We start from the raw sequence: 15,485 nt of genomic DNA on the forward strand, positions 1-15,485 counted from the left end.
GACGTCAGCTGAGATGACACAGAGACTCCGGACCAGTTCTTAGCCTGCCAAGGTGCAGACAGGGAAGGGAACGTCTGCAGGGAGATAGGAATGTCATAAAGACATACAGTCTATGTTACATATCATGTTAATCATACTATATGCTCAAAGTAGCCAAATTCCAGTTACTTAGGGCCAAATAACAAATTCCAATAATCACCGATTTCATTTTCATCGGCGGTTTAGGAAAAGGTCTGGCTGCACTCTCTTCTGCACCTCTCTCATGCACTGTCCTTCAAACTCATCCATGTACTCCTTACATGTTCACCTGTCTCCCTCTCATTGAACTCTGTCCAGGTTCTACTAACCTTCATTCTCTCTTCTCTCCAGAACATATCTGCTTGTTTTCAGACTCTCGTCCATGCACTCCCTGCCCTCACTGCAGATTACATCTGGAAACATCAGTAGTTTCTGCTGGAAAGGTAGTTGGCAGTGGTTCCTGGAGTTTGCACCAAAAACCTCCCAGTAAATGCTTTGGTTGCTAGCAGATTGCTACTGACTACCTACTGGCTGAGCAGGAGTATAAGGTGTGGCACAAACCAGAAATGCCTACAAAGTAGAAGTCGTGCCTCAGCCACAGCCGATGTGTTTCAAAAGACACAGCATTTCGTTTAAGCCCAATCTTCTCTTTTTCTTGTTTCGCTTCAGCTCAGAGAATCTGTCGATTCCAGTAAACCACAGTGCTACAATATGCTGCTGACCAAATGAATCACAAACTTTTTGCCAGCTGGTTGGGGAAGGCTTCTTTTCTAATGACTGGTCCAAGGCTTGAGGAAGAAATTTCCCACTGACTAACAGCAACCTCTAGCAACTGAATGGGCGACACTCATCAGCTTCATTCACTCGTTCCTGTTGCCACCACGAGCACCTCTACAACCCTCTCCTCCCTGGTCACGTGTCTGCACCCTAACAAACGCTGCTTGTACCGAACTGTTCTGTGAGCGTGACTGGGGCGCCCCAGCTTTTAGTACTATAACCGTGGCTCTCACAATTCTCTGACAATCATTTGGTAGTTTTATGCAAACAATAACATAAAAGCATCAGGAGTAAAAAAAAGTGAGTGGAGAAGACATTTTCATGTCTCCCAGCAGCTAGTGCCTCTAGCAAGATGAGTAATCCTGATCCAGGGTTTCACATCTCTGCATCTCAATTCTCAGTATATTCCTTAACTGGACTTATAGCTACTTTCTGGATCTGTTACTGGGAGTAACTAGTGGAGCACTGCAAATGTATTACGTCTGTATTATTTTATCTGGTGCCTCATTTCATTATTTATTCATACCTTGAGAAAGAATATGTAGTCCTCAGACAGAGCCAGCTGACTCAGTGCTGAGCTCCTCCGTTTAAGCTCAGCTATTTCTTCTTCCAGCTCTCTCAGCACGCTCTGAGCTCTGCGCTCTGCCGCTCGAAGAGTCACCTCTATCACCTGGGTGCCACAGAAAGGGTGTGTTCATGAATATGCCGACAAATGTGTCGTCTACTTTGAGACAAAAATAGTGTGTGCAGTATGATTGTCTCTGTAGTTGGTCACCTCCAAGACTTCAGCTTGGCAGTGCTCCACGCTGGAGATCAGCTTGGAAAAAGCACAGACGGCTTCATCCGTCTCTCTCTCTGCACTATCCTGATTAAAGCATGAACAGCAACCAGCGGAAAAGTAGAAAAGAAGAATTCAGAGACAACCATAAATGCAAAATGTGACAAACTAAAGTGTGCTCACTTTTGGTATCTATTCTGTCATTTTCTTTTCTGAGATATTTCATTAGACATGAACAGCTCGGCCACATGAACAGTTTTTAAGGACAAGTGTCAGCTAAAGATCTCTGCTCTCTGATTGGCTCCTGGAACAATGTAGCATGCTATCTTAACAAAACAAACAAACAAACAAAGTGCACGTGTGAGAGAATAAATACATACGATCCATAAGCGAAGCTTCTTCCTGCAGTCGTGTTGACACCACATCACTCACCTTTATCTCTCGCAGGGAGCTGTGTACCTCCTCCACTTTTCTCTCTCTCTCACTGATGAGCTCCTTTAGCTCCGCCTCAGTAACACCTAACTTAGCCTGAATGAGACAGAAAACACACAGTGTGTCTAACAACCAACGCATTAAACATGCTCTGCTGCAGTTGCATGTTTATATACAATTAGATGCACAGTTTGTTTGTCAATGACAGTTGACTTTGATTTAAAATCAACTGTGTCAACTGACAAACACTGAAAATATGATTGAAGTGCAGATCTTCAGCTTTAATTCAGGTGTTTCACAAAAACGGTGGAGCCAGGTGTTACTGCTGATAGAAGTAGTATGAATTCTGATGAGTGAGAGCAAACATGATTGGATAATGGGCCAAAGCAAAAGCAACCCAAGAGCAGTGTTGGTCAAGTTACTTGAAAAAAAGTAATCAGTAACTAATTACCAATTACTTCCCCAAAAAATTAATCCTGTTACTTTACTGATTCCTTTTTTCAAAAGTAATTAATTACTTAGTTACTTAGTTACTTTTTAAAAACATGATTTACAACCTGAAGAGGTGATAAAGTGATCGATCTTTCAGCCCAATTCTACTTTTTCTGCATAATCCATCATACAAAATTTAATCAAATGGAAAAGTCTCTTTTTAAAACTTGTTTTATCAGTTTTAATCTTTTAACTTTATGCATCAAGCAAAAATGTAATTATATGCACCATTCTCTGACTTGAAGAAATTTGTTTAACATTTAAACCTATTTTCTGCACATTCCAGCACATAAATTTTTTTTTTGTGTGTGTTTACACTCAGTCTTTCAAATAGATGCAAGTAAAACACAGCAGAAAATAAATAAAGTCAACGACTCAGCGGTCCTGTTGCTCTATTTTCACCTGTTGTCACAGCGGGGCGAGCTACACACAGTAGGACGGTGTGCCCGTGTGGCGTGCTGGCTAGACCCAAACGCGGCTAGGCTAGCGGTGGGTTGGAACAGACACGCAGTTATTCTAGTAACGATCAGTGCACGAAGCGTGGCTTCGGAACTGTCGTTACAGACAGAGAGCAAGCGGAGCCGGGATGAAAAAGAGGATCGAAGGGGAAAACACTCACGGTTGCTGAATCAGGCGGAGACTGACGTCAGCAGAGTTTTGGAGCTTCTGACATGAAGAGAATGATGTCTGAGCGGCGAACAGGTGGGTGGTGTCTCTCTTTTAAACCCGACCCCGTGATCAGCTGATCACCGGCTGACAGGACCCCCCCCCCCCCCCCCCCCCCCCCGAGGACCGGCACCCGACGGGCCAGGACGGCGGCGACGGAAATCCGAGATCAGGGAAGGGTCCAAGATGAAGCGGGACGGCACCCAGGAGCGCTCATCAGGACCGTAGCCAGCCCAGTCCACCAAATACTGGACCCCCCGACCCCGGGGACGGGAGTCCAAAATCTGCCGGACAGTGTAGACAGGACCCCCATCGACGAACCTGGGCGGGGGCGGGGCCCGGGAGGTGGGCGCCAGCAAGGAAGTGACGCGCCGTTTAAGCTGCGAGACGTGGAAAACCGGATGGACCTTCATGGCGGGCGGAAGCCGGAGAAGGGCTGGGAGAAGCTCCAATCAGGCGGCAAAAGGCTTTCCAGAACCTGGCGGTGAACTGGGGCCCCCGATCGGAGACTATGTCCTTGGGGAATCCGTGAAGCCGGACGACATGGTCCAGGAGGAGCTCGGCCGTCCATTTGGCGGAAGGGAGGCTGGCCAGAGCGACCAGGTGCACCGCCTTAGAAAACCGGTCCACAAAGGTGAGGATGGTGTCAAGACCGTCCACGGATGGGAGGCCGGTAACAAAGTCAAGGCCGACATGGGACCAGGGACGTCTCAGCACAGGGAGAGGGCGAAGGTCGCCAGCGGGCGGCTGAGTGGAGGACTTGGCCCGAGCACAGGTGTCGCAGGCGGAAACGAAGTCACGGACATCCCGGGTCATGGAGGGCCACCAGAAGACACGACGGAGGAGTTGGAGGGTCCTGTCGGGCCCCGGGTGACCAGAGAGCGGGGAGGAGTGAGCCCAGAGCAAGGCCTCCTGACGGCACCGGGATGGTACAGAGAGCCTCCCAGCCGGGGTGTCAGGCGGAGGTGGTTCGGCGGTCAGGGCATCCCGGATAGAGTCCTCCAAGGGCCACCGAAGGGGGGCAGCGAAACAATGAGCTGGTAGGATAGGTGCAGGGTCCGACGTGAGGCCGCCCTGGGCGAACTGCCTGGAGAGAGCGTCTGCCTTGGTGTTCTTGGAACCAGGGCGGTAGGTTAAGCTGCTTGGCAGAACAAATATGGATCAGATTCTGATGATCAGTCCAGATCAGAAACGGTTCTTTCGCTCCCAGGAGCCACTGCCGCCACTCTTCTAAGGCCCACATGATGGCCAGGAGTTCTCGGTCTCCGACACCGTACCGTCGCTGCGTGTCAGAGAATTTCCTCGAGAAATAGCAGCACGGGTGAAGTTTTCCATCCGGGCCGTGTTGAGAAAGGATGGCGCCCGCGCCAACATTGGAGGCATCCACCTCCACCACAAAATCTCTGGCAGGATCAGGGTGGAGCAGGACGGGAGCCGTAGTGAACTGGCGGATAAGGTCTCTGAATGCCTGTTTCGCACCTGGGGAGAGGCAGAAGGGCTTGGGCAGGTTAGCTGGTTTGGTGAGGGATGTCAGTGGGGCGACAATGGTGCTGAAATTGCGGATAAAGCGCCGATAGAAATTGGCAAAGCCCAGGAAGCTCTGTAGCTGCTTAAGGCTGGAGGGCTGAGGCCACTGGGTCACGGCTTGGACCTTTTGCGGGTCCATGGTCAGGCCATTGGAGGAGATGGTGAAGCCCAGGAAGGTGGTGGACCGCTGATGGAAAGCACACTTCTCCAGTTTGCAGAACAGCTGGTACTCGAGCAGCCTGCTCAGCACGGTCCGCACGTGGCGAATATGGTCCACTTCGGTGCGGGAGTAGATCAAGATGTCATCCAGATAAGCAAACACCCACCGGCCTAGCATATCCCGCAAGACATCGTTGATCAGATGTTGGAAGACAGCAGGGCTGTTGCAGAGGCCGAAGGGCATCACCAGGTACTCCCAGTGCCCGTTGGGGATGATGAAGGCTGTCTTCCATTCGTCCCCTTCCCTAATCCGCACCAAATTGTAGGCGCTGCGTAGGTCTAGTTTGGTGAAGATGCAGGCCTGGGAGAGGGAATCGAGTGCGGTGGATAGCAGAGGGAGAGGATGGCGGTTCTTGACGGTGACTTTATTCAAGCCCCGATAGTCTATACAGGGGCGGAGCCCGCCGTCTTTCTTTTTGACAAAGAAGAATCCCGCAGCTGCAGGGGAGGTAGAAGGGCGAATGAAGCCCTGTTGGAGAGCCTCAGCAACGTACTCCTCCATGGCTTTGTTCTTTGCGGGTGACAGCGAGAACAGGCGACCACGAGGAGGGACCGCTCCCGGGAGGAGCTCGATGGCCATGTCGTAGGAACGATGTGGAGGGAGAGTAGAGACTCGCCTCTTACTGAAGACCTCAGCTAGGTCATGGTAAGCCGGAGGGATCTTATCCGAATCAATGGGCTCCGGGGGTGACGCCTCTTCTGACTTAGAGTCCTTTTCAGTCCGGAAGAGAAGGCAGCGGCGTGGACACCGGGGACCCCAGTCCAGGATCTGGCAGGAAGACCAGGAGACGTGGGGGTCATGTTGACGGAACCAGGGGTATCCGAGGATGAGAGGAGAGGAAGGGGCCGAGACTACTAGAAACCGGATCTCCTCCTGATGATCCCCAATAGACATGCGAACCGGCTGGGTCTGGAACTGGATCGGGTAGGGTTGGAGTGGTCACCCATCCACTGAGGTCACCGGGAGAAATCGATCGACGGAAGTTAACGGAATGCGAAGTCGAGTGGCTAGTTTTTGATCGATGAAGTTCTCAGCGGCTCCGGTGTCCAGGAGGGCTTCAGATGAGAACTGTTGGTGTGTCAGGAGAAATATTACTGGTAACAGGAAACGAGAGGGGTCAGAGGAGTGGGAAGGGCCAGGTGGGACTCCCCCGCAGTCTACCTGGCGTCGTCGTTTCCCGGACGTAGCGGGCACTGGGGACGACGGTGTCGAGCTGATCCACAGTAGGCGCAGAGACCCTCACACCAGCGTCTCTCTCTCTCCTCTTTGGGGAGTCCACCCAGCTGCATGCGCTCCTCGCTGGATGTGCTGCTTGGGCTAGCAGTGGCTCCATCAGAGGGGGGAGGTGACCGCAAAGACGTGGTCCTCTGAGGCTGGAAGGGTTTGAAGGCCCGAGGGGTGTGGTGAGGCCGCGACATCACTCGTTGGTCGATCTTCAGGGCGAGGTCCACGGCCTCGTCCAGGGTTTTAGGAGCCTCACGGCCGGTCATCTTCTCCCGGATGTAATCAGCCAGTCCCTCCAGAAAAATAGAGCACAGAGAAGCATCCCCCCACTGTAGCTTAGCGGCCAGGGTGCGGAATTGAGAAGCAAAGTGGCAGACGGGTCGACTGCCCTGGCGTAAATGAAGCAGCTGTGACTCCACTTCCACTTCGCTGCTAGGGGGAACAAACGTCTTTTTTAATTCCTCCACAAACAGGGCATAGTCATTGCAAGCTGCCGATTTATTGTTGTAGAGAGCCACGCCCCATTCCTGAGCCTGGCCAGACAAGAGAGAGGTTAGTAGTGCGACCTTTGCACGGGCGGTGGTGTATTTAGTGGGCTGACACTCGAACAGCATGTCTAAAGTGGTGAGCAAACCATCAGGCCGGCCATCAACTCCGTTCCACTTGTCTGGCAGTCCGATCCGGGGCTCCGCGCTCACCGGCACTGGCTGACGTTGCAGCGAAGTGACGGAAGTGGAAAGTTGGAGGACGGTTTCGGTGAGGGACTCCATTTTTGTGCACATCCGATCTACCACACCGCGAAGATATAGCACTTCGGCTTTCAGCCGTTCAAATTCCGCTGGGTCTATAGGAGGCTCAGACATCCTGTCACAGCGGGGCGAGCTACACACAGTAGGACGGTGTGCCCGTGTGGTGTGCTGGCTAGACCCAAACGCGGCGAAGGCTAGCGGTGGGTTGGAACAGACACGCAGTTATTCTAGTAACGATCAGTGCACGAAGCGTGGCTTCCGAACTGTCGTTACAGACGGAGAGCGAGTGGAGCCGGGATGAAAAAGAGGATCGAAGGGAAAAACACTCACGGTTGCTGAATCAGGCGGAGACTGACGTCGGCAGAGTTTCGGAGCTCCTGACATGAAGAGAATGATGTCTGAGCGGCGAACAGGTGGGTGGTGTCTCTCTTTTAAACCCGACCCCGTGATCAGCTGATCCCCGGCTGACACCTGTAAAGCAGGAGTGGGGTAGGCGGAGGTTTACCCTGGTGCAGGTGAGCCGCAGCAGTCAGTGGAAGAATCCGCGAGTTTCTCTGTGAGTTTCCCATTACCTCGTAGCTACTCGGTGCTTGCTCAGAAGTTTAGGGGTTTTTTCGCTGTAAAGAGAAGTTTTCTTCCCACGCACAGCGGACACTAATGTTTTTGTCACTTTTTATGGAATCAAACTCAAAGTAAGGTCAGTACTTCCACGCTTTAAACTCTGCACGCTCATACTCTCTCCCACAATCGATATATGATCCACTGTTGATCTGCACACAGCTGTTGTCACGAACGACACGCTCGCTTACGTCACTGTCGTGAGACATTCTCCCAAAAAAATCACGGTTTTAGTAACGCAGCGTTCCTACGGGAAAGTAACGTAATCTAATTACCGTTTTTGCAATAGTAATCCCTTACTTTACTCGTTACTTGAAAAAAGTAATCAGATTACAGTAACGTGTTACTTGTAACGCGTTACTGCCCATCTCTGCCGAAGAGTTTATCAAGATAAAGAAATGGGATATTATAACAAAGTCAGTCACCCTAACTGAACTCTATAGAGCAGCTTATTGAATACAAAACTGAAGGCACAGAGACGCACGAACAAGCAGCAGCTGGAGATGGTTACAGTTTAGGGTTCGAAACATCAGGGAGCCGTTTTTCATTAAAATATTAAATACAAGTGTTATATTTAAATGTGTGTGTATTAATACATAATTCAACTTTTAAAAATTAAAATGTTGAAAATACTCTCGTTCACCTTGAGCCTCTGAAAAAGGGAGACTGTGTAGAAAAGCTTCTAATTCCTGAACAGTGAGTGCAGGAGTTTTGCTAAAGCTGCTGAATCAAAGCTGAAAGCCTGCAGTCACATCTGGATTCATCTCAATCCACTGTGGTTCTGCACAGACACAAACCTAGAGACATAGTTCTAACAGACTGTGCATGATAGCACAGCTGTGTGGTCCAGCCCAGAGTTTAGCAGTGAGGATGTTCACAGCTCCACCTGATACTCTGACCTTTGGACATGCCAGCCCAAACTGGAATCCATCGTTCCAGTTATTCTGTTGTGAAAATTAGAATCATGCCATGACAGCATATCAGGAGCCTGTGAGGAAAAAAACCTTCAACATTCTGAAAATTAAAGAAATACATATCAACATCACAATAACTGTAAGAATTCCCAACCCTACAACAAAGTTGCAACAAATCCCCGCAGCATGATGGTTTAATCTTCTCAAAGAGAACTTTTACTAAACCAGTCAGTGAGACCCAGTTAGCTGTGAGCCAACCACCACATGCACAAACCTTCTTCAAGTGCCACTCTCGTTTGGCGGGGGTGATGTTGTGTCCTAGGTGATCTGACGTCCCCACACACGTGCTGCACACGCACACGTTATCAGTGCGACAGAAGAATTCCAGACCTCTCAGGTGGATGGGGCACGGCGGCAAATCCGAGTCACTGGACATGTCAACATTTGAATAAAGCCGTAACATGTAAGTGACTGATTAACCTGTCGTCTGGTTTCCAGGACATATTATTCAGTTGTTTACAGTTTGACACGTGTATGGTTACATTTAGCTGTTAACACAAAAGGTTTCCTTACTCTGCTTTTCTTATTTCCTGTCATATGTACACTGATACTACATGCAAACACTCCTCTAAACAATCTGTTTCACACAGTTTTTTTCCCGTCCGTTCATGATGTCATACTGACGAGATATCTTTGTGAACACAGCACAACCACTCACCTCCTGTTCAAACCTCCTGTTTGCAATGGCCAACCAGTCAAGAAACACTTGTTTTAGGCAGTGGGTGACCTGAGCAACACCCAGTATAAAACAAAAGATGCTTTTGAGCTGTGAGTAATGCAAAAATACTCCAGTGGTCTAAAAATGAGAATGGGAGGCCAGAAACGTGCACCATACAAATGTTTCTGTTGTAAACATCAGTGCTAAAACCTTGTCTCACTTGAGGACTAATACCATTAGTAATGGTTAAGAAGTCTCAGTACTCCTTCCAAGAGGACAACCATTACTAGAGTCTGCGTCTGTTGTTTTAAAAGTGAAGAAGCCTCGTGGATGCCAGGCCGGATGTCTTCACAAACCTAAAGAAGCCCACTCGCCTTCTCTTCAATCGTTTGAAACTGCTGAGTTGGTTTAATAACATGTATATTTCAATAAGTGATGAAACATTTGAACCTTTTTCTTTTTTTCCAAAGAAGAGGAGTGGAGGGGCTCAGGTCGTTCCAACGCAAATGACGGCTCGTGCTATTCATCGTAACAAAGGGAATCTCTGTGGCTTTGGACTGTTTATCAAACAGGCATAAACATAAAATGTGCTTAATACTGGAAAGTAGTTTTGTTGTAAAGTGTTGTAAACAGTCGGCGTGGTAAGGACTCCCTGAGAGCAGGGGTCGGAGACTATCTGAAGCATTTAAACTACCAAACAGCCACGAGGTGCTGATCTCTCCATACAGCAGAGCACAGAGCAGCCAAACGTCATATAACACTGTTATTAGTTTACAAACCCACGAGGAATGAAAAGTATTAGCAGGTTGTCTAGGCCTATATGTTTTTAAGACGTGTCTGTAGTTTAACTAATTGATTTGTGTGAGATGGATGTTTATTCACGTAAAATCTCTGAGCATGTATTTGATTGTTTTTTTCATTTTCCGATTTCTCGCTCCCTCATCGGGTCTGCTTGTCCACTGCTGCTGCTGAATCCTCCCATCAAAGCGTTTCTGCTGTTGTGGCATCAAGCTAATGTGTCCACTTAGTAAATCTGGTCCTCTCTGTGGGAGCCTTGTAGCATTTACAGTGGTATGCAAAAGTTTGGGCACCCTTGATCATTTTCATGATTTTCCTTCATAAATCACTGGTTGTTTGGATCAGCAGTTTCATTTCCCAGTACCTGCACTGGCCACACAGCCCCACAGCATGACGGAAGTGCCACCACATTTTACTGTGGGCAGCAAGTGTTCCTCTTGGAGTGCTGTGTTCTGTTTCCATACCACCTCTTGTTATGTCTAAATAACTCAGTTTTAGCTTCATCAGTCCACAGCACCTTATTCCAGAATGAAGCCGGCTTGTCCAAATGTGCTTTAGCAAACCTCAAGCGACTCTGTTTGTGGCAGGTGCACAGAAAGGCTTCCTCTGCATCACTCTCTCATACAGCATCTCTTTGTGTAAAGTGTGCAGAATAGTTGAACAATGGTAAATGGCCTGTATTTGTATAGCGCTTTACTAGTCCCTAAGGACCCCAAAGCGCTTTACACATCCAGTCATCCACACATTCACACACTGGTGAGGGTAAGCTACTGTGTAGCCACAGCCACCCTGGGGCGCACTGACAGAGGCGAGGCTGCCAGACACTGGCGCCGGTGGTGCTGGTGTGTGGGTCGACTCTAACTGTTCTCACCATCCTTCGTCTCTGCTTATCTAAGATTTTCCTCGACCTGTCACTTCCGGCCTTAACCAGGACTGTGTCTGTGGTTTTCCATTTCCTCACTATTTTCCTCACAGTGGAAACTGACAGCTGAAATCTCTGCGACAGCTTTTTGTATCCTTCCCTTAAACCATGATGTGAACAATCTTTGTTTTCAGGTCATTTGAGAGCTGTTTTGAGGCTCCCTTGTAGCCACTCTCGAGAGAAGATGCAAAGAGGAGAAAAACTTGCAATTGGCCACCTTAAATACCCGTTCTCATGATTGGATTCACCTGTGCATGTAGGTCAAGGGTCAATGAGCTTACCAAACACATTTTATGTTTCAATAATTAGTGCTAAAGGTATTCAAGTCAATAAAACAACAAGGGTGCCCGAATTTATGCACCTGCCTAATTTAGTTGAAGTAACTATTGCACTCTTTCTGTAAATCCTATAAACTTCATTTCACTTCTCAAATATCATTGTGTGTGTCTCCTATATGACACATTGAAATGAAATTGCTGATCCAAACAAATAATGATTTATGAAGGAAAAATATGAGGATTATCAGGGGTGCCCAAACATTCACATGACTCTGTGTAGAGGATATGAAAATGTCCCCCCACATACCTCACCACTACAGGCATAGACCTGAAAAGTTATAAAGTCAAATTTGGAACAAATAAAAAAAAAAATTAAATAATTTATGCTTTGTTGTGGCACTACTCTCACAAACATCCCGCTGACACACTAATGACAAACAATCATCCAGAGAAATCTGGATGATTGTTTGGTACTATTTGGTAACTTCGTGAACGTCTCTTTACAAATGTGAAGTCATTTACTGAGTCCAACTTTACAGACTTTTTGTGGCCCTCAGGTGACTGCTGCTGTGATTTGGAGATATATGAATAAAACTGAACAGTAGAGCAGGTCATCTACTAGCTACAGTGTTAGTGGTTTAATCCCTGGCTGCACCAGTCTGCGTGCCAAATGTCCTCAGTGAAGACAGTAACTCCAAGCTGCTGACGCATCCATCAGAGTGTGAATGTGTGACTGCTACATGGGAAGCACTGAAGTGTAGAAAAAGGTGGCTGCATGAACGGGTGAATGAGGCATGTATAAAGCACTTGGAAAACATAAGATCCAGTCCATTTACTATTAATGTGGTTCAGTCAAATATATTGTAATGCAATATTTCAGTATATTTCGGTACCTGGGGTAAGGTGGTGGGGGGTCGTGATGCTCCGTCCTGACAAAGGGAGCACCATCTCGACTCTGGCTTTGGGGGAGTGCAGCGTGAGGCAGCCCGGGGTCTGGCAGGCGCTGAAAACGTGACATCATTTCTGCAAAGATGTTCTCGGGCATCTCCCCCTGCCTCTGGAATCTGGGTGGCAGTGGTTGATTATGATGGGAAGGGGACCTGGAAGGCTCCGTTCCTCCAAGTCTGTCAACCACAGGAGAGCCGGCCATCTGCTTGAATTGTTCAGTTATTTCCTTCAGGGTCAGGTTGATATGGAGAGCTGGTCTCTTGAGGAAGGACTCTTTGCAGAGAGGGCACTGGTACATTTTTGTACTGTTTCCGTCCCAGTAGGAGGAAATGCAGGTTTGGCAGAAACTGTGTCCACATGGTAGTGTGACCGGTTTGGTAAATACTTCCAGACATATAGGGCAGGTGAACTGTTCTTCAGACAGGAAGGCAGCAGGTAGTGACATAGCCATTTAGTTTTAAGCTGCATATAGAGACAGACAGAAGATTAGAAAAATATTAAACCGTGTGCATCAGCAGACATGACTTTCAAAAGCTTTACTGTTCAGATCTCATCTAATTCTCGTTGCCACAGGAAAAGACTGAGTTTATACAGAACTTGTCTGGAGCTTGTTCATGGGAACTCCAAACTACGCTGAATCAGAACCAGAACTCTTTAATTATCCCTGAAAATATGTGTTCCCAGTTACTCGAGGCAGTGAGAACAGTAACCGACTAATTAATACAATATGTTACAAAGTTACAAAATAGAAACAAAATAGCTCTAAGAGATACTAATAGCAGAGAATATTAAATATATATACATGGATATGTATGGTTAAGATCCCGTACTTTGTTATTTTCTCTGTAGAGGATGCAGTAGTAATGCTGGAACTACTGCACTGTGTGCTGTGAATGAAATGGAGGAGTTGTACAGAGATATCCAGAGACAGGAATGATATCCTGTCATTTAGTGGTGCATTATGGGTAATCTCATTCTGCTCCTGTGATTGGCCAGTGAGTGATGGAGTGGATGGAGGTATTATCTTGGGCAACATCCACCTCTCCAATACAAGCTGAAGTGATAAACTTTGAATTATTAGATGTTTTTGTCTATCCATCCACCTGTTCTTCAAGTGTCTGACACACCCAAGCCACGCCCTCTGACCAGCTTCCTTCATTTCCTGTCGAAGCACCTGTTGGTCACTGCTATGAAAGATGGGAGCCATATTCCATTCAGCAAGTCCTGGCCCAGCTAACGTACTCAAAATTCATGACCGCAGACGAGGAACAGTCACTGTTACACAATAATATACAGAACAGTGACAGTAGTGCTGCAAACACTCGCTTCATCCTGAAACCTGGACGAGCTGGACTGATAGGCTGGTTTCACTCGTCCAGCCTGGATATCTGCACTCTGATACAGCCTAACAGCCCCAGTCTTAGCTCATATATTACTATCATTAAAATGATCTCATTATCACTGGTCTAAAGCTCGACTTCAGCAATATCCATCAAGAACCAAAAGTGAAGGACAAACAGGTACCGAGAGGATTCATGCCCCTTTTTGCTGGGTAACATGTAACCTAAGTGTACTCTAAAACATTCATTGTTCGCCTAATCCATCAACTGATTCAGAAGCTCTTTGGAGCTGCTGGCAGCATGAGACTCTCAGTGTGAGTGTGCACTTCCTTAACTTAAACACACTAAAGCTAAAACACACAGTGAAAATATACAAAGGAGTAGTTGCGCAAGATCAAGAAATTCAGGCTCGGCTGGAATATTCTCGGCCAGGACGTCATCATTACCGAGTTAAACGAGGCAATGAGGAAAAAATACTGCAAGTCATTCGTGTTTCTTTAGTGTGTGCTGTACTGAGATCAGCTGACTCTGACTGGCAGGATAATATGTATTTATGTCGTATAAGCACCTCGCTCCAGCATTCAACAATAAACTGTTATTTCATGAATAAGAGAAGTGAAAGGAAGCCTGCTTCTGTCACAGTGACCTCATGAGAGCGATCTTTCTGTTAGTTTCTTCATACCAGGCAGAAATGTGCTGTCGTGTGAAATTAGCAGAGTGGAAGCTTCACTAATCCAAACATCAGCTGCTTTTTGTACAGCACTGGAAAAAATGATGGAACACAATATATGAGTGCTTTAGGAAAGTAAAGAAGCAAAATAAAATAAATAACAGACAGATTTACTGGCTCATGAAAACGTGCGAGCAGCCACCGTACAGGAAGCACCACCAGCATTGTTGAGCCATTACTCAGTCATGTGGTAAACAATCCGAAGACAGTGGTCATTACTGAAATATGCAAGACATCACAGAGCTGTCGTGTATCCGAAAGCTTCCTCAGAGAAGATGATAACATTTATGAAAAGTAATGTGTAAAATCTGTGTGTAACACTTTATACCAGTGCTTTATATTAACACTGGTGAACCTATGATGGAGGTGAGGTTTTGTGTTGTTCTCACAACCTCAGTGCTAAGAAAAAGTATAGGTCACAATTAAACGTGTGAGATTAATGATCACTTTTTTTATCAGACAAAGATGAACTGAATACAAAACGTGGTTTTTAAATAGTGATTTAGCCACGCCTACCCAGTCCTATGTGAAAAAGTGCCAAAATGGCCATCATGACAGAGAATCACTGTTGACCAATAAGAACACAAAGACCATGTGAAATTTGACCATTTTGACGAGACTTTGGGGGAAACACTGGTATAAAACCAAAAGGCTGAATTTGAACCTGATCAACAGTCAGTGTGACCGACAATGACCCATCACTGTCGTTGTGATTCTGTTAATGTTTTTGGTTTATAAATCCAGCTTTGGTAAAAGTATCGTGACGGCGCACACATGTCAACAACAGACTGTATAACTGTTGAGCACACTGGTGTCGAAGGCTTATATAAAGTTTCATGTGGCGTAGCGACCCACACCCACGGCTGCCTTTCTCTGCTGATTTCTTTCACGTCGTCATGAAACAGATTTGGAGTATCAGACCGTACAGGCACACAGCTCGATAACACCTGCCTGCACAACCATTTCCTGAAGTTACATCATTTAGCTTTGATATTAAAGCTGTAAAGCTGCAGTATAAACAGGTAGCGTGTGTTGTTGCATGTTTTTACACACTTTCACACACTGCATGATAACATTAAATATCAGTACTTGTGTTACATATAGGCATATACAGAGCTTCCTTTGACATAGTGCGCAGACAGATGACGCTCTACAGGCTGCTGGGTGAACTGATCCTATTCAGACACCAACTAACAACAGGAACAGAGTCCACAGTTCACATGTTAGTGAACATGTCTTACCTGCAGTTTCAGCAGAGAGGTTGTATTTGAGTGTTTGTACGAGATGTTCCCTGTAGCTCGTTCCTCTCCTTCTCTTGCTCCTGTCAGTCTGGATT

At 47.0% G+C, this 15,485-nt stretch overlaps 1 protein-coding gene across 3 annotated transcripts in view; it reads right to left on the reverse strand.

The window, feature by feature from the left end:
* The window catches only part of btr01 (bloodthirsty-related gene family, member 1), an 18,333-nt gene extending 2,856 nt beyond the window's left edge, over positions 1–15,477 (reverse strand). For all 3 annotated transcript variants that reach the window (XM_076884521.1, XM_004562239.3, XM_076884520.1), the window contains exons 1-7: positions 15,391–15,477; positions 12,025–12,541; positions 8,690–8,843; positions 2,006–2,101; positions 1,571–1,660; positions 1,322–1,465; positions 1–74 (exon numbers count right to left, since the gene is read on the reverse strand). The exon at positions 1–74 is cut by the window's left edge and continues 74 nt beyond it. In XM_076884521.1, the coding sequence (XP_076740636.1) occupies positions 1–74; positions 1,322–1,465; positions 1,571–1,660; positions 2,006–2,101; positions 8,690–8,843; positions 12,025–12,530 (1,064 nt within the window). In that variant the 5' untranslated portion in view covers positions 12,531–12,541; positions 15,391–15,477. The remainder of the gene's footprint in view (positions 75–1,321; positions 1,466–1,570; positions 1,661–2,005; positions 2,102–8,689; positions 8,844–12,024; positions 12,542–15,390) is intronic.
* Between the last annotated feature and the right edge of the window lie 8 nt (positions 15,478–15,485).

This window comes from Maylandia zebra, linkage group LG6 (assembly GCF_041146795.1).
Source record: "Maylandia zebra isolate NMK-2024a linkage group LG6, Mzebra_GT3a, whole genome shotgun sequence".
Taxonomy (NCBI): Eukaryota; Metazoa; Chordata; class Actinopteri; order Cichliformes; family Cichlidae; genus Maylandia; species Maylandia zebra.